The sequence below is a fragment of the Ursus arctos genome, unplaced genomic scaffold, assembly GCF_023065955.2.
Source record: "Ursus arctos isolate Adak ecotype North America unplaced genomic scaffold, UrsArc2.0 scaffold_4, whole genome shotgun sequence".
NCBI lineage: Eukaryota > Metazoa > Chordata > Mammalia > Carnivora > Ursidae > Ursus > Ursus arctos.
The window spans coordinates 49,871,584-49,898,145 of record NW_026623056.1 but is presented as its reverse complement, the minus strand read 5'-3'; the positions used below and the strand labels follow the sequence as shown (position 1 = coordinate 49,898,145).

The 26,562-nt window shown below is 38.7% G+C and overlaps 2 protein-coding genes across 20 annotated transcripts in view; one reads left to right on the top strand and one right to left on the bottom strand.

Annotated features, from left to right (window-relative positions):
• The window catches only part of CMSS1 (cms1 ribosomal small subunit homolog), a 382,651-nt gene that overhangs the window by 135,199 nt on the left and 220,890 nt on the right, over window positions 1–26,562 (top strand). The window contains exon 1 of one of the 5 annotated variants that reach the window (XM_057306735.1): window positions 7,371–16,839. The exons of the other annotated variants lie outside the window; for them this stretch is intronic. Within the exon in view, the coding sequence (XP_057162718.1) occupies window positions 16,788–16,839 (52 nt within the window). The 5' untranslated portion in view covers window positions 7,371–16,787. Of the gene's footprint in view, window positions 1–7,370; window positions 16,840–26,562 lie in introns of those variants that run through there. 5 annotated transcript variants of the gene reach the window in all.
• FILIP1L (filamin A interacting protein 1 like) overlaps window positions 1–26,562 on the bottom strand; it is a 291,835-nt gene that overhangs the window by 129,240 nt on the left and 136,033 nt on the right. The window contains exon 1 of one of the 15 annotated variants that reach the window (XM_044381488.3): window positions 5,552–5,633. The exons of the other annotated variants lie outside the window; for them this stretch is intronic. The gene's annotated coding sequence lies outside the window, so the exon portion shown is untranslated. Of the gene's footprint in view, window positions 1–5,551; window positions 5,634–26,562 lie in introns of those variants that run through there. 15 annotated transcript variants of the gene reach the window in all.

Below are 26,562 nucleotides of genomic sequence, written 5' to 3'. Positions count from 1 at the left end.
TGTGTTCAACCTTGTAGTGATTTTACTTCCCCTTTCCCAACATTTCCCTGTGCTCAGTATATCTTCCTGTAATTTGGGGGAAGTTTAACTCCTTGCCTCCCAGGCATAGAAGTGTAGTCTGACACATTTATAATTTCTCTTATTAGAGGAAAAGAAGGAAACTGACTTTTGTAAAACTCCAGTTCTCTGCCAAATGATATGATTCATACTTTCTATTCTTTACCTCTTTTTAAAAATTCAGATACATGGAGTTAGTATTATTCTGCTTGTTTTACAGAAAAAAAAACTGAAGTGTTGAGAAGTACACAGCTTAGTGTGGTAAAAATATAGGTTCATGATTAAATACAAAATACCAATAAATACTATAAATCATGTCCACTGTACAAAGTGTTTTGGGAGCATTTGAGAGGAAATGACTACTCCACCAAAGGGACTCAGTGAAAGCACCTCAGAGGGAAGTTGGGCCTTGGAGGATAGGTGTCCAAGTCATATGTACAGATTGAAGATAGATGAAAAACACAGCATGTAGTGAGTATCAAATCATCCTTATGGCTGAAGCCAAGGAGGTGTCCATTGGTGAAAGGTGAGGATAGAAAGGTGAACCTTGGGCACGTGTAAGGCTGTTCACCACAGGGCTGTTCATAGTAATGAAGATGAAACAACAAAGTATCCAACAAATAGTAGAGAATAATTAAATAAATCCATGGAATATACAGTACTGGCCATTTAGGCCACCAGCAAAAGTCAAATTTTCAAAGAATATTTAATAACATAGGAAAATATTTTCAAAGTATAATGATATGTTTAAAAATTTTTTTTTTGGAAGAAGAGACTAATTTATTCAGTCACACTGCTTTCACATTTTAGAGGCTTTTTTCAGAAGAGAAAAAAGGATGAATGAGACGAAGCCTTGAAAGTCATTAACAAAGCAATAAAAGGTTACCTTAGTAGTAGTTGATGTGATTATCCCTGGGGTATAAAAAAAGAAGACCAAGGAAATTTGAATGTGGACTATGTATTAGATGATGTTAAGAGATGATGTTAAGAAGTTATTGTTAATTTTGTTATATGTATTGATGGCATTGTATTTATATGGGAGAATGTCTTTTTTTTATTTCTCCAGATACCTAATGAAGTATCTAAGTGTGAAATGACATAATATCCTGGGCTTTACTTTTAAGTACTCCAGGAAAAATAAAAGCATGGTGTAAAGTAAAGTAAATATGACAAGGTTTTGAGGATTGTTGAAGATGGGGATGGGTACATGGGCTTTACTATATTCTTCGTACTTTTTGTATATTCGGGAATGTTCATAATAAAAGATTTAAAAAGAAAGCATCAGGGACAACATAGTATTGGATGCATAAACATTTTAAGAAATGATTCTTTTTAGAAAGAAAAAAAAAGAGTGCAATGTGAAAAAAAAAAAAAAAGAAAGGAGGCATCAAGGATTGTGTGTCAGGCAGACAGGGAAGCCGAAAAGTGGGCTATATCCCAGGAGCAAAGCAAAAATTATTTCAAAGAGGAGAAAGTTGCTGTGACCTCATTTTAACAGCGTTGACACTGGTCAGAACAGTTTTGGAACTCCACTTTTTAGTTTTTTATTTTGGAATATCCCTCAGCTATGGCAAATTCTGGTCCATTGAAAACTGAATTTGACTTCTGATAATGGGGAAAAGTTTTTGAAACCAAATCTAGTGAATCAAGTCAGAGTTTGGGTCAATTAATACTGTTTTTGGTCAAGGAACCAAATGTGACCTTAAAATAATGGGGTTAGCTTTTGTACGTGGCCTTTGAAAGGGTTTTGAAGACATTTCCAGTGTATGTCAGCCGTGGCACTCTTTCAGAATAAGCTTTATAAAGGAAAATCTTTGACAAAACGACATGTTTGAATTTATAAATTAGGGCTTTTGTTTTGTTTTTAGTATTCCATCTACTCTAGTTACGTATCAAATCTTTGGTGTCCTAGAGCTTCTGGTTGTTCTTTAGAATCCCAATATAAGCAAAATAGTAGGAAATAGCATGGTGTACGGGAGGACGAGGAGCACAGTCTTTGGGGCCAGCCAGGCTGAATCACAGCACTGCCTCCATCACTGCATGCTGTGCAGTTTGACCCAATTTACTTCATTTCTTTAGGACTCTGTCTTGCAGGGTTATTGGGAAGATGTGAGATCATGTGTGTGAAGTACTATGCCCAGTGCCTGGCATATGACAGGAATGTAAAACATCCTGGTGGAGATACAATTATACAATTTTATCTGTTGGTTCATCGCATATGCCTTCCCTCTTATGATGAGATAAGAAATAACTAATGGATTTTAGCATCATGAGGAGAGTATATTACTCAGCCTTACTTGCTGAACAGGGGTAGTTCTTTTAGTCAATGCTAAACTGGTATTTTCAGAGAGTGAGTAATTTCGTGCCTTGCCAAGCTGGAGAGTGGCAAACTGAAGAAATTGGGTTTGGCCAGGAACTGGTGCCTGTTATTTAGCAGAGAGGCAATAGGGAATTATGATCCTGGCAGTTTGGAGGGGCTTAACATAAAGTGACTGGCTTCTTGGTCCCAACTGGCCATAACTATTCCTCACAAGGTGATGAAGAGCACTGATTCAAAAAGGTATGCTTACCCATGTTCTCATTAGCATGTCTCTTCTACCAACATGACTTTTAAAATCATTTCTAACACAGCATTACACAGCAGCAACACAAAACTTACTATCTTGTGGCTGGGCACTGTGCTAAGGCACTTTATACTCATTATTCCCTTTTTTGCATGCACTATCAGGCAGGTACTTGTAGTCTGTGCTTTATGGGAGAGTTTCAAGAGGTTAAGTCTATCCGCTTCAGACCACAGAACTGGTAAGTGACACAGCAGGAATTCCAATTGGCTTCAGAGCCCACCCAGTCTTTGCAAGCCTACATTCTATTGCCTGAATTCTTTCTCATTTGGAATAATGCTCTGTTTAAACATGGGAGACACACCTTCTCAGCATTCATGGTACAATTTTGACTACGTCAGCAAAATTGAAAAGGTCAGTCAGCTCAAAGGACCTGCATCATGACAAGGTGATAGGACAGGAGAACATAGCACCAGGAAGAGAGAAAAAAAATGTCTGGACTTGGTCTGAAATGAGGGCACAGTGTGAATTAAGGTCATGCTCCTTTGCTCCTCTCCATTATTCAACTTATTCTAGGTGGTAGGAAAGAAGTTGTTAATAAGGCTGGAGGTCTGCATGAAGGAGCATCAGAAAGCATCAGGAAAACCACATGCAGCCACACTTGCCCTGGGTAGTGTGGCTTTGACTAGACCCTGTAAGTTTGGATCAAACTGCTTTCAGGATTCTTCAAATTGACATCTGGGCTCTCCTCATGTCCTCTGCTATATGGGTCAACCAAGCCGTTTCTGAAGCTTCTAGGCCCATTATCTGTATGAAGGAGTGCTTTTCAGTGCTCTTTGTTTAGTACAGAGCCCCCATTCCAGCTCTGTTGAATAGATCTAGACTTCAGATGCTCCAGAGTCCATGGGGTTGGGATAGATTGAGCTTGGGGTTTTTACCCACCATGTGTGCTTCCATATAGCCCTTTGTTGGGAAGTGCCCAAGGCAGCCAAGAGTGCATGTTGATCGAGGAGGTTGGCTGCTGCTAGGAGTTATAAGTAAATAAATGGATATCAGAAGCTTACAACTAAGGGGGAGAGACAAAGCTTCATTACCCTCCCTTGAGCATGTTGCTTTGGATGTTTTGGTAATGATTGTGAAGCATTTACACACAGACTAAACTAAGCTCTTTGTGTTCTTTGTGAGGTGGAGAGCTTGCCAAGTCAATTTCAGCATGCAAAGCCCAGACAATTATTCTTTTGGCACTTATGGGCCACCCCTGTTTCTTTGGGGTTGGGGGCGGGCAGCCTAATGACACAGGAAGGCTTTATAAGGAAAGAGAAGGCACCTTTATCCCATACTTTTTAGACAAGAACCCCCTCCCCTCCATATCAGGGTTCTCATGTCCCTACTTCTATGCTAAACCTCTGTCACAGAGCCAACAGAAGAAACCCGTGGGCTCAGAAGTGCCACACGCACTTCCGTGCCCACAGTGTGTGACTCATTCATAGCTGTTTTCATTTCTTCTGCTTAGCACCTCACCATGAAATTGTGTATTTCTTTTATAAGTGTGTGATAGTTGTATTTCAAGTGATAACCTTGGGAAAGATAAAGTTCTCGAGATTATGGTCTTCGTTCATTATATATTATATGCTTTGCAGCAGTGGTTCTCAACATGTAAACCTTTAACCCCTGGGAGCTTTCAAAATTGTCAAAGGGTTCTTCCAATCTGTATTCCAAAAACATTCATATTGATGTGTTCCCAGAATAGCTATGGATACTATTGTGATTGATGGCATACAAGTCATTTAAATATTTTCTGAATTTGTTGTAGGCCTTCTTGGTTATATCTTTTTTCAGTCTGTCAGTAGGAAAAGCTACAAGTACTGTGAATGGGGAATTAGGAAACTTTTTGTTATGAAAAAGGAATTCTCATCCTGGAAAGGATGGATAAACAGTGTTCAAAGGTCTTTGTTTTAGCAGCTAAATGTGAGGCTCCTGTTTTTTTGTTATTGAACCTTTCAGTGCTATGATTTCCCTGATCCACATGGTTTCATGTCTGGATCAGAATTCCCTGTGAGTTGCACTTGCAGCTGAGGAGTGGGCTGAAGGCATTTCGCCCCACAGACTGTTGATCTTAAAAATTAAAGGGTGCTTTTTTTTTTTTTTTTTTTTTTTAGTGTCATTAGAGACTTCTTGTATCCACCCTACTCTCTTTGATACGAGTTACAGTACATACCATAATTACTTTCAGGTGAGAAACGATTTCAGTTTGCCTTAGTGGTGGCTACATGCTGAGGCCTGCATCCAGAGTGTTCTTTTTTTTAACCTTCAGTAGAGACTGCTGCTTCCAGCACATTGGCTATAGTTTTAAATTGAAGTTTGCTGGCTCTATAATATAAAGCACCAAATTGCCAAGTGCAGGCACTTTCTCCATCAGAGGAATGCAGCACATTCATTGCACAGGTGCTAACACTTGCCTTCCTTCTGCTATGAGTGCTTTATTATTGTTGTTTTCTTCTCCCTTTTCTGTCAGCATTTCCCTTTTTTAAATAAAAAAATTTAAGTAATATGTCACATATGTGAAGCACTGAAAATGAGGAAGCAGGCATAAAGAATAAAAAAATTTATCCTTAATCCAACCATGCTGAGATTCCTACTCTTCATCTTTTTCTATTGCTTCTTGTAGGCTTTCTTCTTTTCTGTGTCTTTTATAATGTGCTTGTTGTTTTGGGAACAGTAGCCATTGTCATTATTCTTCCATGCCACAATTTCTAATAGCTGCGTAGTACTTCATTGTATGACGGTGCTATTATTCATGTAATCATTCTCCTCTTACTGAATGTTTAATCATCATCTTCTAGGTCCTTCCTTCTCTTCTCCCCCCACTTTCATCTTGGAGCCCTATGGATCTAGAAGGAATCCAGAGGTAACAAGGAACCTTGACCACTTACCTCGACTTTAACTGGCCGGAATCCATTAGAACTGTCCTTGGCTCAGAATAATATCTGTTGGTTGTTTTAAATTCATGATTTTGGACTCTGCAGGATTTAATCACAGTTCATAATTGCTATTCTATCTCCTCTCTGAATTCTTTCCCCTTTACCAAATTAAAAATATGAAATTGTTTGAACGCTTTTTAATACAAGGTAAAAATTTTCACAATATATGTAAATCAAACCATCATGCTGTATGCCTTAAATTTACATAGTCATGTATGTTAGTTATTTCTGAATAACACTGGGAAAAAAAGAAAGTAAAAAAAATATAAATACAAAAATCCTAAGAGGGGTGGCTCAGTCAGTTAAGCATCCAACTCTTTATTTTGGCTCAGATGATGCTCTCAGGTTCGTGAGATCAAGCCCGGAGTTGGGCTTCATGCTCGGCCAGGAGTCTGCTTGAGATTTTCTCCCTCACCCTCTCTCTGCCCCTCCCCCACCTCTCTCTCTGAAAGAAAGAAAGAAATCTTTGAAAAAGAAAGAAATCATAAGAGACTATTAGAGTAGACCACTGTATTACCTCTTCAAGCCCTGAAAGTTGAGAATTTGGAAATGAAATTGAAATTGGAATAGGTATCCAAGTAATTCATCTTTAACAGTGAAAAGACATTTATTTTCACAAGTGTTTTTCTCTTCGTGGAAGAGACTGCTATTACGTTTACAGATTACTTCATTGCATAGACTTTAATTCAAAAGATGAGAATCAGGCTTGGGGAATATATTTCTGACAAAAATAAAAGCAAAGCTGTGTAGACATTGGTGATGGTAAGATAAGAAATATTTTTTCCTTTTAAGGCAACAGCATTCTGTTTCTGATCTCTAAAGTGACTATGTCATCATGTTAATATTCCTTTGTTATCAAGAGACAGTACTTTGTGTGTAAAACATGGTTACCAAGCAATGTACGAAAAGTTAAATTGTTACATGGCTTAGGATGTGCAGAGAAGGACCAAATTGGCTTAGAAAACTGTCTCAGAATCATAAAACATCTTCAGAGTTGGAAGAGCATGGAGATGGGTTTGCCTGGCTCTTCCCAGCAGGCACTGGGGAGGGGCACCTTCTCTGTACAGCCTCCCTGACAAGCAGACATCTGCTCTATGATTGTTCATTTTTCATAATTATATGGTCTTAACTTGGCCAATTCTTTCATGTGTCCCGAATTCTTTTGCCATTTTATTTCCCAGGATGCTGTTATTAGGTGAATGCCATCTGATAATATAAATTATGGTGAGTAAATTTCAAAGACTTGGGAGGAACATTTCCTAAATATGAAGCAAGGAAACTCCCCCCCCCCCAACCCCTCCACCAAACTGAGTAAATGACCAGAGTGATTTATCATTAAGGGTACAACTAAACAGGGATGCCTGGGTGGCTCAGTCGGTTAAGCAGCTGCCTTTGTCTCAGGTCATGAGTCCAGAGTCCTGGGATCGAGTTCCACATTGGGCTCCCTGCGTGGCGGGGAGCCTACTTCTCCTTCTGCTTGCCACTCCCCCTGCTTGCTCTCTCTCTTTCTCGCTGGCAAATAAATAAATAAAATTTTTTTTTAAAGTGTACAACTAAACAAAAGTTTCCTATTGTAAGCTCCTGGTTCTACAACTGCTGAGGCTAGGCCTACAAAGAAACCTTAAGCTGTTTCCCCAAACTCTGTTTTGATGTATTAGTAGTATTCTGTTTGTTTTTAATAAGATAACTTTAAATAAGACCTTTCATAATTGGTTATTGGCTTCTTGCTTAATTATTTAAATATCCTTTAGATTTTTATCCTTCAATTTTTTCTGAATGCTTAGTTGTATAGCACGGTTTGGTTCTTCATTTGGGGAAGCCAGGAATCCATGACTATATTTTTACCCATAATACTATCTTAAATAGGCCACTTCACTCTCAGTGCCTTTCATCAGTTGAAAGAAGGAAAAATAAACAATAGCAACCTTGGGCTCTTTCTGGGAGCACTAACATAGTTATTTGTTTTACTAAAAGGTACAGAGGAATACAAGGTGCTTAAGTTAGTATTTCCTAATCAAAAAGGTATAATAACACACTTTAAAGTTGATTAGAGTTACACAATACATTCGTAGTGGTTCTTTAAGCAATTCTATAGCTAAACTATAATTTTTAAGTCTTCTGAGTTCTGGGGATCAGAGTGAGACTAATTTTGTCTGTAGAAATAATTTCTTCCTTTGGTATTGCTAATCTCACCCTCCAAACCAGTCACAGTGATTACCAATGACATACTTAGCAGCTGGGTATGCCCCATACACCCACATCTTGGGAAGAGGGGGGTATCAGCTGATTTCTGTTGTTGTCATTGTTCTTTTAATTTACAAATGTTCTTGACTATGTCATGAAATATTATCTGGAATAACTTTTTATTTTATAATCAAAAGTAAGTCTCTACTTTTGACTTATGTATTTTTGTTACCTGCTTTAGAAGATTGGGGTTAAGGTCATTTTAAGGTATTAGTCATTGAGTCATTAGGTTAGAGAACAAAAGTCGGTGAAGTTTACAAAGCACTGTAAGTCAACAAGGAGGCACCTACTATAATTGCAGATAAGACTTTTTCTACCTTTACTTCCTTATCTATATCTTCTATTGCTGATTACCCTGGTTTCCCTGTTTCATAATGTACATCAGAAATAGACTATATTATTGGAAAGGAGGAAAACAGTATCAGAGTTCCTGCTAAACTTTAGAAGCTTTAACATCATCTTACTGAATTTTCATGACAACTCTTTGATAGACATCTGATTATTCTCATTTTTACAAATGGGAAAACTAGAACTCAAAAAAAGTTAAGTAACTTGTCCAAGGTCACACAGTTAAGTGGCTGAGCCATGGTTTACCTGTCTTGTTCTTGGGACTTTTGCACTTCTCTTTATTACCTTCTGTTTTCACGAGTTTCCCCTGGTGCCTTCCCTTGCCTTTCAGCTACAAAATGCTGTTCATCAAATAGTATAATTAAAGCTGAAAAATGTACTGTTCCCAGCAGGAAACAGATCATGGCTGTGTGACTATCCCTATCCAACACAATTCCTGATATCCACCTCTCCAGACGGAAAGAGGGTTGGAAGCAGCCCACATAATTCTCTTTATACATGTTTAATACTTGGCTACTTAGTAAATTCTTTTTGTTTGTTGCTTTTTAATTTATTTTATTATTTTCCCCAGGTTTTTTTTTTTTTTTGAGATGTAATTGACTTATTAGTTTAAAATGTACAAGTAAATTCTTTATTGTTTTCCTTTCTTTTCTTTTCTATTTTTTCTCTTATTGAATAGAATGATGAAGACTTAGGTGATACTCAGAATAAAGCCTTGTTTTGGCTCAGGATTTTAAAAGGAAAGAAAGAAAAAACTATCCATGAAGATAATAGTGGCCCTAGGGGGAGACTATCACCCAGGGATTACAAGGTTTAACTTTGCCCTTAGAATAATTAAAAACTCATTAATAGGATTTTCAAGGCCCTGCTTGGTCTGGCTCACAATTTCACCTCAGACTCTTCCCTTCTTCACTCTTTCTGCTCCAAATATGCTGGCCTGCTTTTAGTAGCTTATACCTGCCGTTATCCCTCCTACCCCTGGACCTTTGCCCATGTTGTGTTTGCCTGCACCTCTTTCCTCTGCTATTTATTTGGCTAACTCCTCCTGCTCAGCCCTCAACCCTCAGCTCTAGAAACACTTGCTTGAGAAGACTTCCCTGACCTTTTTGACTAAGCCATAATTCCATTATACACTCTAGTGGCACCATGACTTCTTTCTTGCGCCACTTAACAGCAGCAATTTTACGTACATCTGTGTTATCTAAATAATTTCAGCCTCCTCTACTGGACTGTTAATTCCATGAATGCAGTACATACTGTCTTTGCTCACCCTTATATTTCTGGTACTTTGCACATAGTGCATAATTATTCTTTTGAATGAATGAATGAATGAATCAATCAATCATTGATTTTGTCTCATCATCAAATGGCCAGATTTTATTTTAACCTAGTCTCCATGCCAAAATTCACATGGACTTAACCTAGCAGAGTTCATATATTTACAAAGCTGTTGGATAGTAGACAAGCAATGGATATAATGGATGTAATGTTGGATATAATGACATTCAGTGACTGATTGTCCAAAAGGTGCCCTTAGGTCAGAAGCCAGCAAACATTTTCTGGAAAGGGCCAGACAGGACATTTTTTAGGCTTTGTGGGCCATTCAGTTTCTGTCAGAACTACTCAGTCTGTCCCACCAGAAAGCAGCCATAGAGCAATGCACAAATGAGTGGCCGTGACTGTGTTCCAATGAAACTTTATTAACCAAAATAGCCATATTTTGCTGACCCGTGCATTAGATGTTGTTATGAAACATTTATGAGGGATTCTATGAATAAGTTGATCAGAAAGAGTAATTCCCCAGGGGCGCCTGGGTGGCGCAGTCGTTAAGCGTCTGCCTTCAGCTCAGGGTGTGATCCCAGTGTTCTGGGATCAAGCCCCGCATTGGGCTCCTCCGCTGAGAGCCTGCTTCTTCCACTCCCACCCCCCTGCCTGTGTTCCCTCTCTCGCTGGCTGTCTCTCTCTCTCTCTCTGTCAAATAAATAAATAAAATCTTAAAAAAAAAAAAAAGGAAGAGTAATTCCCCACCCCTTTGTATGAAATTTGTTTACAAAGTCATTACTTATCCCAGAGGGATATGTATAATTGTGCATAAGATGTAGGGTCAACTCTGAAGCTGTTACATAGAAATTAAATAGAAGAGAGAGATGTGGCACAGACACCACCAGAAGCTGTGAGAGCTGTGATATTACATAGACCACAGTCTCCTGTAGATGTGATTTCTTCATTGATTTAATAAGGAGAATAAGAAGCAATTCCTATTTGAGATCTGGTGTTGTCTCTGATTACAAAATTTGTGCCCTAAATCAAACTAGGACAACTTCAGTGGAATTTTTTTTGGCTTTAGCTAGATGTCTAAATTATTTTTATAATGAGCAAATTACGGTATTACATTGAGGAATTTGAATAGTTTCCTCAACTGTTCTTCAGCAGTCATTTTGTTCAATCCAGGAAACAGAAGAATTTTCCTGCTGATTTTACCCCCAAACCCAGAAATTTCCAGCTCTTAGAACCTGTTGAAAGAACTCAGGATCTGGGGGGTGGGAAGGGGAAGAAAGAATTCAGTATCTGTGTGGATCCTGGTTGGCTTGGTCATTCAGGAACAGAAGCCACTTGGAATGGATCATTTATATTCTCAGTTTATTAAGCTTCCAGTGCTAGAAAAGACTGGAATAACAGTTCTTATAGAAATAGATACACAGCTTTCAAACATATACAAACACATAGAACTATGGAGGAAGTACAAATTTCCTCTTCCCACCCCAAATTTCCTTATAATGTCTATGCTTACTAGTTTTTTGTGTTTTTTTTTTTTCTATTTACCAATTTTGAGTGAAGAAGAAAGAAACACCTAGGTCTTTTACTAAATTTCTCATTAATCTTCCTGAGAGGAAACATAAAAAACTTTCTCATGTATTTAATTTGAAGAAGTTGAGGTAGTTGAGAATGTTAATTTTTACATTTTGAATTGTTTTTCTTCTGCATAGTGACAAAGAGAACACTATAAAAGTGTATCCCCAAAATGGGCAAGAGAATTATACATAGATTTGGAAAGAATACAGAATGACATTTTGTTGATTTTTTTTTGGGTATTGAACTGGGTGGTATATGAAGGTAAATTTTCCAACAACTGCTGTTTTTCCTGTGTCAGAGCTTTCTTTTTTTAGTAACATTTTGATGGATATTTTTAAAGGTAATCCATACTTCCTGCTTGAAGTTCAGTGTGGTGTTTATGAACACACTTGAGGGTATTAAATAATATCTTTTTGTATTTTCTTTTCTACCTCCTCTATGTCAAATTATAACCAGACATTTATTTGCTCCTCTTACCCACACTATTTCTGTTTTTTTTTTCTAGATCTATCATGCACTAAAAAATCAGGTTATGAATGAGGTTCTAACGTGTGAGTAGTATTGTTGGTGTGGAGGTTTTGAGAGACCCATTTGAGGTATAGATGCTTTTACCTCTTTTTGTCTGTATTGAAGTTGTATAAAAATTGTCCCAGAAAGGTAGCAGTTTATCTGTCTCTATTTCATGACACACATTACCTTTGACTGGGGTCCTAAATCTCTACATTCAAAAGAATAAATCCAGCCCGTCTCTTCTAAGAGGACTTTATTAGCATGTTTGTAAGGGCCCTCCCCATTGTCCTGCTCATAGGAAGATGCTATAAATATCTTTGAAACACTTCTTACTCATCATTTCTACAGGAAGGCTTTTTTCATAGATATGAAACTACAGTGGTAGCCTTCCTAGGAATTCAGTTGATACTGATCGAGAACTACCTTAAGCATCCACATGAGCAATTGGCCACCTTGTTCAGTTATACCCTTTTATGGGGACTTGTCTTCTCTTTGATGCCATGGAATAAGAAGGCAACAAGGCACACCTCCCACACTGACCTGCTCTGTGGCTAACCAGGACCTCCTTTCCCACATAGTAGACCTCTTAAACCTCCCCTGCAGTCTTCCTAGAAGTCACATTCCATATTTTTGTTGTACTCTTAAGAAAATTATCATGTGACCCTCAAAGAGGAATAGGAGATGGCATCTTGGTTTATAGCAGCCTTAGGCTAAGTAAGCTCTTTATGAGGAATCAGCTCACTTATTCCTTCAGTATCTCTGGGAGGTATAGATACTTTTTTTCTTCGTATTTTATAGGGGAAGAAATTGAGAAGTGACATACAGCCTGATGTCACATAACTAACAAGTAGCAGAACAGGGCTTTTTGCCCATATCATCTGATTCCACAGCTCAGGTTCTTTCTAGTAGCTTACAGTAACCCCAAGAAGGAAAAACAGATTTCATGGCAGATGTGCTTTGAGCCAATATCTCACGTAATCCTCCCATCTACCCTGTGAGGTAGGTATGTAATTGTTCCCAGTTTACACATAGATGTGTGATTATGTGAGATTAAAGAACCTACTGATGATAGTTACACATCAGTTAATGGCAAAATCAGTACAGGAACTCACACTCTACTTGGCTGTCAGCTTCTCTCAACCTCAATTTCCTCATTGTAAAATAAGAATAAAAATGGCTCCAATGTATTAGGATTATTGTAAATAAATGAAATAATGTCAAAATGAAATAATCCTTATAAAGTGCTTAGCATAGTGCCTAGCACATAATAACCCCTCAATAAATGTTAGCTGTAGTTAGTTCAGGACAGCAAAAGCAAAATCACTTTGAATAGAAAAATCCTGCCATTCCACTATTTTATTTGATTCTTACAAAGGTTCTGTTATATTAATAGTAAATGAAAGGGTGTCTTCTCTCACTTAAAACAAAAGTTAGCTCAAGTGCTGGGTAATTTGTCCTTCATCACCTAAGCTCTATTACACAAGTAGTTTCAAGGTCCCTTCCAATTCTGTAACTGTACCATTCTAGTGATGGAGAGCTGTTTTTTCTATTAAGAAATCTTAAGTTAGAACTCAGATACTCTCTACAGTAATGAAGTGGTATGTTCACACAGAGGACAGAACAGATCCCATTAACAAAGCTGAGTACAGACTTTGATGTCAGAGTTGTAAATGACAAGGAGTATAAACAGTGAGGCCTTTGGAATATTTGTTTCTCAGGAAAGATACAGCATTTTTAAGATGGAAAACAAAGCCCAGATAATTGATTTTTTTTTTTTTTTAGCAAAGGCATTTAAGAAAATATTTGTTTTGTGCTTGGGGATAATAGAATACAAGTAATTATTAAACCGGAATTTAGTGGCCCAATTTGAATCAAGAAACCAGTTCACCAGAATAGTTCCCAGAAATGCTTGAGGACTCTAACAAGATATACAGCCACAGTCAGAAGATGTGTTGCTTGTGAAAGCCTATGAAAGTTTTGTTTCTGTCATATTTCCCTGGAGCTCTGTTAGTTTTGGCCTGCCTAACTCACTGGTGATCATAAAAATTACATCCTCAAGCATTGATGGTCAAGATCTCTCAGTACCAATATGTGGAATCACTTCATTTCATATGGGGCATGGTTATATACCTTCCTCATTAGTATATCCTGGAGGGCAATGACATGGAGTTCCCGATGGCCAGTTCCCCGTTCTCACTTTACAGATAGGACTGTTAATACCTTAAGCAACTCCCTCACCGGGAAACTGCTCCCCCCTTCCCTGGGACTAAATACATCTTCTTTCTCCTCCTTTGTATCCTATGTATACCTCTATCGTAGAGCTTGCTACATTGCCTTATGGTTTGTTTACTTGCCTGACTTCCTGACTAGACCCTGGAGTCCTTGGCTAGGCCTGCATGGTGCCTGGAACTTTGGAGTTGCTCAGTAAATGTTCAATGACTAACTGATTGACCAATCTAAAGAACTTATCTTTAAGCTTCCCGTTTCAAATGGGCCTTTACTATCAATAATAGTTTCATTCATTTCTTTGTTGGCTCTGCTTCCTAAACCATGATTCCAAACCTTTTCCACTGTTCCCATTCCCCCAGCCAGTCTTGACCTTCATAAATTATCATCCTTTGTTTCTCCCCCTCCCTCCAACCCCTCCTAACCTCTCCCCTTCTTCATACATTTTCTTCTCTTCGTGCCTTAAAAGGATGTTCCTCTTGGTTTCCCAGTCTGTCCCTTTATCTGAGCTTTGGATCATAGGCATCGTCTCTGGAATCTTTCCCTATCAGATACCTCCTTCCCCTTGTGTACCTGCAGTTTCTTTCTCTTCTATAACTTCATAACATGTCCAAAGATCCCATTTTCTAATAAAATCTTTGCTTTCATTACTCTCCTCTCTAACTACCTGTTTCTCAATGAACTCAATGAGTTCATTGCCTGAACTCATGCTATTAGTGTCTTAACTTCCCATCCCCTACCTATAGTCCAGATTCTGCCCTCACTAGTAGTTTCCTAATTTCCAAATCTAGGAAATTCTTCTTAGTTTTCATGCTCCTGCCCAGGAGTCTAGCTGGATTTAATAATGCTATCTTTCTCCCAGCTATCCAGGCTAGAAATCTCCAGGCCATTTTCCACTCCCCCTTTCTTTTTCTTTTTTCTTTTTTAGTAATAGGATGGATTTTTTTAATTTTTATTTTTTTTAAGATTTTTTATTTATTTGACAGAGAGAGACACAGCGAGAGAGGGAACACAAGCAAGGGGAGTGGGAGAGCTGGAGAAGCAGGCTTCCCGCTGAGCAGGGAGCACTCCCCCTCTCTTCTTAATATATTCCCCTCCGTAAGAATAAAAGTACTTGTGTTTATATTTGTAAGTTTATTTTTCACATGCTATACAACAAAAGCTGCTGCATAAAGCAGCAGAGCGATTCTAAAACATTCACCAGGGCGTTCTGATTTGGCAGTGTGATGTTGGTACAAGCAAAAGGCCAAGACAGTGAGAAAGTATGGAAAGCAATGAAAGTAGTGAATGAACCGCATGTATGTAGTGTATGCACAGCAGCCTATTCTTAAAAATTCTGATTTCCACACATTCTAAGCACTTACAGAAAGTATCTAGGCCAAACCAATCAAGACTTGGAGCCAGAATGTTCTGGTTTTTCACAAATAGTTATGACATTTTTTTAAATGTTAACACAAAATTTATGTATTATGTATTTACATATATATATAGGATCCTCTTTATGTTTCAGTGTGGTAATATCAGAAGCCTCTAAAGGAAAAAAGCAGTGCTTTTAATCACTTCGTCAGTACGGTCATGTAATTGGAATTTTCCCCCTCTGGGCCTCCTGTGAACCTCTGCAGTGTGGTTCCACCCTCACATTGGAAGTTAAGCTGTTATAGTCAAACTGCCCATCACTGTCCTTGTTCTTTTACAAAACGGAGCCGTCTGCCCCCTTGATCTGGTTTACCCTTATACTGTGTGAGTTTGGCTCTTTTTTTTTTTTTTTTAATAGAATGAAGAAGGTTTAATTTGAATTTAAGAAATAGTAAGAGAAAGAAAAGTAATCAGCTTCCCAGTGTCTGTTTTACTTGCCCCCACTTGGTCAGAGCCATGAAGATAAGAACTATGGCTTGTTACACTGACCATGAAGAAGTCGTGTGTTACTGAGGCCCAGCAGGAAAAGTGCTTACATAGGACTTGATCCTACCTTTCACAGAACTTATAGAGAAAGGAGATATTTGTAAACCTAGAAGAATTGTGCCATGCTTTATGTACCACAGGAGAGTTTTCCCCAAACTTTAAATATTCAAGTTTTTGTATAAATATAAAAAAAAAAAAACAAGAAGAATTAGTTTACTTAATTTTTGTCTGATTTTAATTCATTCTATGGGTTGCATCAATTCCAGGTGTTAATTTTCTCGTGCAGACTGACAAGTTGATTTAGTAATCCATTGACCAAAAGGCTATAGCCCATAAAGAGGGTTTAGAGAAGTTAGGAACGAAATTAGTTGTAATAAAAACACTTTATTTTTAATAGACTCCAAAGATAGAGCAATAGTGAGTCTCCAGTGAATTATCAAGTCAGCTTCCAGAGGGTATGGGATAATCATGTAGAGAACAATGACAGGAAAGGATTGTACTAATATAATTTTTTTAGAATTACGCAACAATAAGACTATGAGCATGGTTCCCTGGCTGAGACCCCAAGCTCATTTACTGCAGTAGGAATAAGTTTCGGACCACCCTTAGGAGGTGCGGAGGAATGGCATTGTGCATGCATGTCTGTGCCTCTTGCAGAAAGAATGTTGGGATTATGCCTAGTTTTTTCATCTTTCACTTTTTCGTGCCTCCCTCCTTCCTTCATACGTTAATTGTCCACAGTGTGCACAGTGTCATGCCACTCGTTATTACGGTGATGGACTCCACCATGACCTGGGTTAAATTCAACATCGGAAAAATATTGGTAACCCACCCTGCTGGGTACCAGAGGCAAGCAGTTCTTTTCTCTCCAAACAAAATCGTTGAGATTGTCCGTGTGTTTTTCTAGCTAGATTAGTTGCCTTTGCACACATGGTTTTAGTTATTCCTCTCATGAATGCTAGGAGATAGGTTTTAGGATCCCCATTTTACCGCTGAGGAAACTAAGGCTCAGAAAAGTGGCAGGACTTGGATAATAATAATACTAATGTCAATCCAAAAACTGTAACTCCCAGTCCAGCCCTCTTTCCACAGCTGCTCCTCAGTTATGCAGCCCAGGTATTTGAAATATTTGGACACTTGTAGATGCAGCATTTCTGGTGAGTAATATAAAAGCCCTGCGGCTGTCCCAAGTTACAGTGTGAAATGAGATTGCCTCCCCCTCCTCCCTAACTCCTGCAGGTCTTGCCCAAATTATTCTTGGGTCTCTTCCTCTATCCCTCTGTCTTTCAGTCATTTTGCCTCCCTCCTAATCATTAGCTTACGCTCTGGGGTGGAGGAGTTGGGAAACTGGGATGGGGGAGGGGAGGACCACTTTCACATTTAAGGGCTATTGTTCATGCTTCCTTTTGAATGATGTAGTAGTTTCTGTTTCTCATTTTATGTTTGCTTACTGTCTGAATCCATGTCAATTTATGTGCCCTTGGCTCTGAACCACCGTTTATATATTTTTGTGTTGTTAATATTTTTAATTGGTGTTTTTAAAGTAGATGTACTCTGCGTGTTTGGCAGACCAACAAAGTGGAACGTAAAAAGAGTTGGTTTTTTTAAGTAACCATATAAGGTGAAAAGTCCCCTTTTGTGTGGGTGCATGTGTGCGTGTGTGCAGATTGCAGGTTTTATCAGGCACGATATTCGTTAATATTTATTGTAACAGTTTACAGTGTGGCCCCTTGAGTCCCTCTGGATTATGCACAGCCCGAATGAGGTAACCTTGGAAAATGCAATAAATCTAAAGTTGAAACCACTTTAATGGGAAGTTGCTTGAAAGTTGTAAAGTTAAATTGCCTCCTTCAGGATGAAGGAGGTAGTGTGGAGAATGCCCCAGGGGACCTGGATTTGCCTCTTACTGGTCTTGTCCCCTGTGTTGGAATGCTGGGTTTGGGGTTGGATTACTTTGTTTTATTTAAAACCACTGACTATTCTTTTGCCGCAGTACTGCATGGCGTGTTAGGCCCGTGGTAGCATTAATATATGACCTTTGATCTCTTTTATATATCTGGGGCAACTCTTAACCCTACGTATGTATACTCAGGTGCTCAGAAGTAGAATTTTATTAGTCACAGAATCTTAACTTTGCAAGGAGACTGGGCATCACTCAATTCATTTTTGCTGGGCCCTGTGTGAACCCCTCCAATTATATGCAGCTGAATACTGACCAAGGTATCTCATGCTCTGGGTTTTAGAAAGTTCTTCATCACATTGTTTTGAAATGTGGTTCCCCAGAGCCAACACCTTTGGTCCTGGTACCTCTTTTTAAAGCTACATGGAATAAATATTCTCCTTCCATGATATTTGAAGGTGTTTTGAAAACAGTGACAGTGATCTTGTCTTGTCCCCTATTTAGTTGTCAAATATCTCTAGATCTGTCAAACTATTTTCTTATGTCCTAACTCATTTGTCTGTTTGTAGGGTACAAACTTTATGTTAGACACAGCTAGAAACTAGGGAAGCATTGAGAACAAAATAGGCTGTCATTCCTGCATTTGGGGAACTTCTGGTGTAATTAATAACAGAATGTTAAGGGCTAGAGAGGGGCACCAAGTCAGCCTTGGGGATTGGGGATTGAGGGTATCTTTCTGGAGGATGCATCATATAATCAAAGTTCAGAAGAATACTGCGAGTCCCCCAAGGGAGCAGGATAAATGAGAGAGGAAGGTATTCTAGGTAGAAGGACAAGCTTTTGGAAAGGCTGAAGGTAAGAGAGTATGTAGGAAGTTGAGGGAAGTGAGAGTGGTTCAGTCTGGGTGAGATACTGTCTGGGGAGGCAGTGAGTGGGGATAAAGATGCAGAAGTGCTAGAGCAGAAAGCAGGACTGACAGGTGGTGGGGTGGGGAGATGAGGTCAGACATTACAAGAAAATAGAGAATGATAGTGCTGATTAGAAAAGGTATTTATTGTTCTCTTGGTTACACAATAACTATGGGAAACATAGGTTCTAAGATGAGGTCATATAGGTTTGGAAATATTTTGCATATTATGCTTTGTTGTTAGAGAAACAATGTATTCAATCCTTAATTAGGATTAGACAGACATGGCTCATTCAGTAGCAAGACCATCTCCCCAACAATATATTTGGAGAAATAAGAGGAAGAAAGAGATAATACAGTTTTAACATTTTTATTACTGTGAGAATATTTGGGTGACTTCCATACATAGAACAACATCGGTAACAGTAATAGTAAACAGTTATAGAGCACAATGGACCTGGCCCTGTTATACTAACAAATTTAATACCCACATGAGGTAAATGTTGTCCCCAGATGCAGAGAGTTTAAATAACTTGCCATAAGTTAGAAAGCTCAGTATTTGATTTAGATCTTAAGAACATGTGGGGGAAGATTTAGGTTATAGATAAAGGACATTTACTGAGCCTGCAAAATTATGGCTCCTGCCTGGTGTTGATGGTCACAACCACATACTTACTGGTGTGGTCGTGATCAGTGTAAAAGCAAATATTCACCAATCCACAGTACATGCCTTACCCAAAGGCATTGCTGTTTAGAGGAGATCACACTCCGGATGGCTTTCAGGAGTTGGCCTGCGTTTTACTAGCAGTTGTGGCTGCCTGCAGCTCCAGTTGATTTCCCTGCCTCCTGCCACTGTCAAAGAAGAGTTTAGCCTGCCTAAAGACGATAGGAAAATTAGAGTAACAGTGAATCAGGTAAGATTTGAAATACCCTTACTTCTAGGGAGACAGAATTTCCTAGCAGTGTTGCCAGGTCAGGCCAGTTAATGCTGGCAACCATGAATATACAGTTGCCCCAGCTTTCAAGCATGTGTGATTTTTCTCTAAGGTTGATTGATTTCTGTTTTAGGTGTGTGCAGGCAAGTGCTTCCTGGGGACAGAAGGGATAAAGATAACTGAGAGAGGTTGAAGTAACGGTCCATGGAGTGATGAACCTATGCTGCGAGATAGGAAAAAAAGTGAAAGTAGGAATGGGTTGGTCCATAAGGATCCAGCAGAGGAAAAAAGAGTTTAGGGTCCCTATGGGTCCAGAAAGAAGTGAGGTAGGAGCAAAAAAGAAGCATTGGAAAGGTAGCAAAGAATGTTGAGTGAGTAGGGTATTTGAATTTTTTTTCAAAGAATACGCTTAGCAATCCTCCTCTCCTTGATCAGTGTTCTCTGAATATACATCAGTGTGTTAAGGACTTAACTGAAATGTATCATAACCGAAAATGTAAAATAGGCCAGGACACAGCTGTTAGGTAAAACCAAGGTGAAGCTGATATCTTGATTACACATGATTTTTTAATAATCTTCGAACCCATGTTTGAATATTTGAACATGGTGATTTTTCTGTTGCATGATTACATAAAAGCAGAGGTCATAGACTAGTTCTGTGATGCAAATTTACATTGTAGATTTACATGCCCAGTGGGAGGTGCCACAAGGAGTTATACACAACGATAATTCTCAATCCTCTGACTCATTACAATTCAGTTAGATTCTGTATTTACTCATTACTGTTTATCTTCATTAATAATCCTATCTCTAGCTGGATTACAAATTCCTTGGGAATAGGGGTAATGTCTGTGTCTGTCTCTAAGTTTCCCTTTCATTACCTAGCTCTGTATGAGGTATGTGGGGCTCACAGACATAGGGATCTCTAGTTGGATCAGCACTTAAAGAAGATCAAGACCAATCTATTTCTGTTACAGGTGAGGCAATCAAGGGCCTGATCTGCTGAAGATTTGGGGCAGGCTTAGTGAGGAGACCTGAGCCCCACCCAAATTCCCATCTCTGCTTTTTGTACCATATCATGTCCATGCAGCTCACTGAATCAGGTTCTTGCAGTGATCTGTGTGTGTGTCAGGAACCAAAAGTAAGTGTTCCCTAAGCTAGTGCTCCCCAACCTATGTTTCCTATTATGACTCACAGAGAAAATGGTGATGTTTATTTAGGACATTAGGGTAAACAGAGGATGCTTTTAGAGTGCAACTGAAGCAGAGTCCCTAAGAACAGTGGCCCAGGTACTGCCAGGCTGCCCAGGGGGAACATATCTTCATACACCACTCATCCACTCCATTTCTAGCAACTATTGGAAAACACTTCCCTAAGTTAACGTTATATCACTGGGATACCAGTTCCATAGTGCACAGGTACAATAACTTCCCTGGCTTAAAATTTCGTGTATGAGCATTGTTCTTCAAACAAAAAAGAAACATGACTCTCTTTATTTATTTATTGGAGTACCTAATATGTTTACAAAAATCTGTATCTGTAAATAAATTATGATAAATTATAAATTTACAAAATATATTTATAAATGAATGTATTTTCTAGAAATTACCTTGGAAGATTACTCTGGTCCAGGAGAATATGTTTTCTGAGGAAATATAAATTCTACTAATCAAACATGTCAAACTAGTCCCCACTGTGAGAGGAAGGATATGAACTTATTAAATTGTGAAACAACAAATATATTAGTCAGGTATTTTTCTTTTGAAGCTAAGTAGTTCATGACCTTCTTTCTTGTGTTCTTCATATATGTGGGAGTTTTATAATTTTTTATCAGTGATGAAAGGTTGGAATAAGTTTTTATCCGTGCAGGCTGTCGCATTTATCTGTATTGCTCACTCGGGTGCTATGGCATGTGCTCCTTCCAGCATTGTGTTTTCTGTGGAAATAGCACATGTTCTCTCAAGGTCGTGATTGATTTTCCAGACCTTTAAAGTCAAGATAAATAATAAAGTTGTAGCTCTGCATTTCTCCCAGATATTTGTCTGAATTTGTTTATATTTTAACAGAGAAATTGGTATTTACAGGGATATCTCACACAATATCTCTTAAAACAGATAAATTTAAAAAATCACAATTCATAGGTAAATAAGTCCTTAGAGAAATTGTTTCTTCACTAGCGAATAGATTGGGAAGACAACTAAGCAGTCTGCATAGACTGGGCTTGGGAGCTTGAAAGGAAGAACTGGGAGTTTAAATGGTAGACTCTGGGCAGATCTCCTAGGGTAAAATAGGCTCCACCACCACTAGCCCTTCCTTTCTGCACCTCCCATCCCACCTAGCCAGAAAGTCTGCTGATACAGATACTACTCTGAAGCTTCAAAATGCCATTTGAACGTGATGACATCTTGAATCAAACTGTAGATATGGAGGGCAGGGCACTGAGTAACAGTAATAATGGTAGCGCCATTTATTAAATGTTTATAAAGTTAATAGTGATCAGCAAGCCTAGTCCGTCAGATTTCAGCACTAGGCTGCATGGTCACTCTTCCTGGTAGAAGGGTGGATCAGTTACTGAGGGTCATTGGAGGCAGAGAAGAGGGCAAAGAGAGGAGCTCAATGAACCCGGAATAGTTGTTTTTGATCTCAAGTCTAGGACAGGACAGGAGGAGCACAGCTCAGTGTAAAATGAGATGCAGTTTTTAAAATAAACATGGAAATGGATTACTACTCCTTCCCCTTCCCACGACTAGGGCATGAGTACAGTGGTACATTTGAGCCGGGCCTTACTGGCTCATGACTGGTAAATTTTCAAGAACTTAATGAACTGTTTATTAAAAGCAGTCATTATTGAAAATTAAATTATTATAATTGCAGTTAAATGAGTTCTTCAAAACAAAGATAACAAGTGCTCAAAATTCATCACTTCCTAATTATTTTACTACATTGTGCTCTTGAGGTTATTTATGTCTGTTCTCTTCCCAGCTCCATGTTCAGTGATGTCATTTTGGTAGCTTGAAATTAGCCATCATGGGAATACTTGCACCATGGAAATCAGATGTTGATCAGGATTTTTTTTTCCAGAGAGCCAGTTGTTAACTATTTACCAGCACACCACTGGAAGTTATGATTATGTGCCAACCAGTGGGAAGTACAAATGTGGTTTTTAATCTTAGTAGAACTCAGTCTGTTGTCTCTAGGTTATAAATCTTCATCCTACTCTTTGCTGCTTTCCTAGACTGAGGTTAATTCAAAACAAAGGCCTCATGAATTTCCAGGTTCCTTCCCCTCTGTTTCCACTGCATCTTTGCCTGCTAGCCATTAAAGCTAGTATCTCAGCAAATTGTGATAGATTACATTTCTGTCCATCTCTGAATCCTGTGTAGAATATACAGTCAGTCCTTTATCAGTTATTAATAAATGATGTGGTATGCCCTTCCATAGGATCTAAACATACCAGCTGTAGCACTTTCACAAACTTGCACCTCTCCTTAAATATAGGAAACAAGTTACTGGGTTTTTTGGCAAAGAAAAGTTTTGCTCCCCCTCATTTTCCTTCTCTTCTTTATCTTCTTCACTTTCTTACTCTCTTTTCCCACAACAAAAAATCACAACAAAATTGTGATTTTGTTGTTGTTCTTATATAAAGTTTTAGGGCACAAAACTAGATATAATTCAGTCTAGCAGATTTCTGTTTCTTTGTAAATGATTGCTGTTGTGCAGGGCCCATCAAAATAATTTGGAGACTTAGAATTGCCCTAATAAATGTACTGTGTTATATTTGAGAAACTATTTGGAGAGTGGGATCTCTGTTAAGTTATATGGATCACCTGTGCTCGATGTAACTGCAGAGTGAATTCAGTGGAGCATGCTATACTTGGACAATACAGCAGTTTACTTGAACTGAATTAACTCAAGCAGGCAGAGCTCTGGCCTGCCTTGATGGAGACCCCTGAATAGAAGTTACATGGACTATGCCTGACTGAACTTCAGTACTACCCCAGATGCTGCACGGGTGGAGGATTAAATGGCTGCGAGGTGACCATCGTGTTCTCTTTTGGTTCCCTTTTGCAAAGGAAAAATTGATGGGGGAAAGAATGTTGGGACAAGAACAGACCAAAAACGGAAGGATAAAATTCTTAGACTCTCTTCACACCCTCAGAAAGACACTGAAAAGCTTGGCTTAGATCTGGCAGTGAATACAAGCACAGGACTCTTGAAGTATATTCTTGGCTTTTACCATTACCTCTGACTTTGAGCAAATCAACCGACTTCTCTGCCTGTGAAATAATATTCCCTCTGACATAAATACTTACCCCATGAGGTTATCTAGAGGATAATATTAGTAATAATGTCTTGTGTTTACATCATTCCTTTCAGAGGGCTCAAAGCATTTTATACACATTGAGATTGAAGCTTCTTATGAGAAATGAATATAAGTATTTAATTTTGGGGAAATGAATTTAGGTCATAAGAGGCTGGGTTTAACACATTATAGGAAGGCGTGTTTTCCATAGTGATCTACTGGGTCAAATGAATTTTTTTTCTAAAAGTCCCAACTTTCCTCATTGTTTTATGAATTGAGGAAATACAGTGAGTCCATATACATGGATGGGAGATCCTACCTTTATGATTAGAGTGGTGGTCTCTCGTGACATATCCAGAGCTTAAAGAACAGTAAGAACATCTTTGATAACATTTTTTTGGATCCTGGTTGTAGCATAAAGACACCTGGGAAATCTTAGCCCTGAACTACAGAACCCCAATAAAGGATTCCAGAGTTGGAAGATGTAAATATGGGAATGTTTTTTCTGTTAATTTCAGCTCAATTCAACCAATATTTCTTGATTGCCTATTATATACATGATTTTGAGGGATGTGATGAAAGAGACATAGCATGTGCAGAAATTTAAACTGGCATTAGCAAAGCAAGGGGAATGATAATTACAAGTAGTTGTATGCAGTATTACGAGGGAAAGTTAGAAAAGTATCACAGTATTTTAGGTTTTTAAAGAGGGGAAAGATTATATCTATCTGAGTAATCACAAACATTTATTACCTGTGTACCAAGTAGTCTGCTGTTCATTGGAGAGACCCTAATCCCTGCTCTGGAGATCTGGTGGGGAAGACAAGTACAAATAGGTGGTTTTAGCTCATCCTAGTCAATACTGTAATCAAAGGTCCTTAGCCCTGCATGGGAATTTAGAAAGGCTTCTTGGAAGGCAAGACTTCTCTTAAAGCCTTAAAAATTGAAATGAACATGGGAAGGTAATTACAGGCTAGACAATTAGCATGTCCAGAGGTCATCAGTGTTTAGTCTTCTTTCAACAGAAAATGGCAAACTATAGAAAGTTTGGTATTATTATAACCTAAAGTTTAATTGGGGGTAGTAGTGAGAAATAAGTCTTAAGATAAGGACTTGTCCTGCTGTCTTGTTTACTGATGAATACTAGTATGAAGTGTAGGTCATTAATAAATACTGTTTAGAAAAAAAAAACTGAATGAATGATATGTTGGGTTTAAGTCACTGTGGGCCATCCAAGTAAATAAATACGGCAGGCATTGGGTGAGAATCTGGGCTGGGAATACAGATTAGGAAGTGGTATCAGTGGTATTTAAAATCAAGAACAGATGAGACTGTATAAGTAGAGTATATGGAATGAGCAGAGCAAAGTACCAAAGGTGAAACCTTGAGGAATACAAATATTCAAGGGGCAAACAAAAGTAGAGAAACCCATGAGGGAGTCTAGAATGGAAAAGTCCAAGAAATTAGAAAAGTGAAAGAGAGACTTGATACATGTTCATCAGGTAAGGCATTTCAGATTTATCGGTGTTCTCATGAGAGTTTTCAGTGCAATGGTAAGGCAAAAGCCAGATTTTGACTTCTTTTTGGGTAAATAGAAAGGGTGAAAAAGTTTAGAGAGTGAGCATAAATCTCTCTTTCAAGTCACTTGGCTTAGAAGAGAAGGAAGGGTGTGGTCACTAAAGGGCAACCCAGGTTCAAGAAGCAAAAAAAAAAAAATTTTTTTTTTAATATGATGAAAAATTTAAATAGGCTTCTGGACTTAGGGAAAAGAGCAAATAGAGAGCGGTTGAAGATTGAGGATATAGAGGATAATTGACATAACAAGGTTCTAGAAGAGATGAAAGAATATTGAGACCATGTGTAGAGAGCAGGGACTTGAACCAGAGGAAGGTTACCTTATCCTCTGGACTGGAAGAGTGTGTGCAAGGATGGGTTCAGAGATATCAGGGGAGGGGGGAAGGATGTGGAAATAAAGTATGTGTAATTGTCTCAATGAAGTAGAAGACGATGTCATCTGCAGAGAAGGATGTGGCATCAGTTGGAGTCTTGAGCGTGATGACAGTTTAGAAACATTGCTGAGTGAAATAAGAGCAAGCTAAGCAAGGATGAGTAAGAGATTGAACAGAATTGATGGCCTACTTGAGACTGAGGATGCAAATTTATAGTGACACCACTGTGAAAGCTGATTTTCTCCAACTATGTTCAGTAGCTGTGTCATAGAAATATAGAAAGTATATTTTTTAATTGATCCAATTAATCTTGTAATGAGGTTTTGGAACAAGGGAAACAAAGTCAGAGGTCCAATGCATTTGAAGATATTAGTGAAAAAGTGGTATGGGTCGTGAGCCTTTCTCTCCCAGTTGTGTTTAGCAGTGAGGCCAAGATTGTGTTTAGCAGTGAGGCCAAGAGAGGGGTCAAGAAACTATGGTTTTGGGGCGCCTGGGTGGCACAGCGGTTGAGCGTCTGCCTTCGGCTCAGGGCGTGATCCCGGCGTTCTGGGATCGAGCCCCACATCAGGCTCCTCTGCTATGAGCCTGCTTCTCCCTCTCCCACTCCCCCTGCTTGTGTTCCCTCTCTCACTGGCTGTCTCTATCTCTGTCAAATAAATAAATAAAATCTTTAAAAAAAAAAAAAAAAAGAAACTATGGTTTTCCTGGGATTGAAGAGCAGAGGTGGTGAGAACAAAGGCATGAGAGGACTGGAAAAATCAGAGATTGTGGTCATCTTCAGATATTACATGGGAAGCAGTTCCACTTGATAATCAGTTCCAGGACATGACCTTGGATGTGGTTGACCCTGGATGTGAAGAAGGTGAGAAATTGGATGGATTGTCTA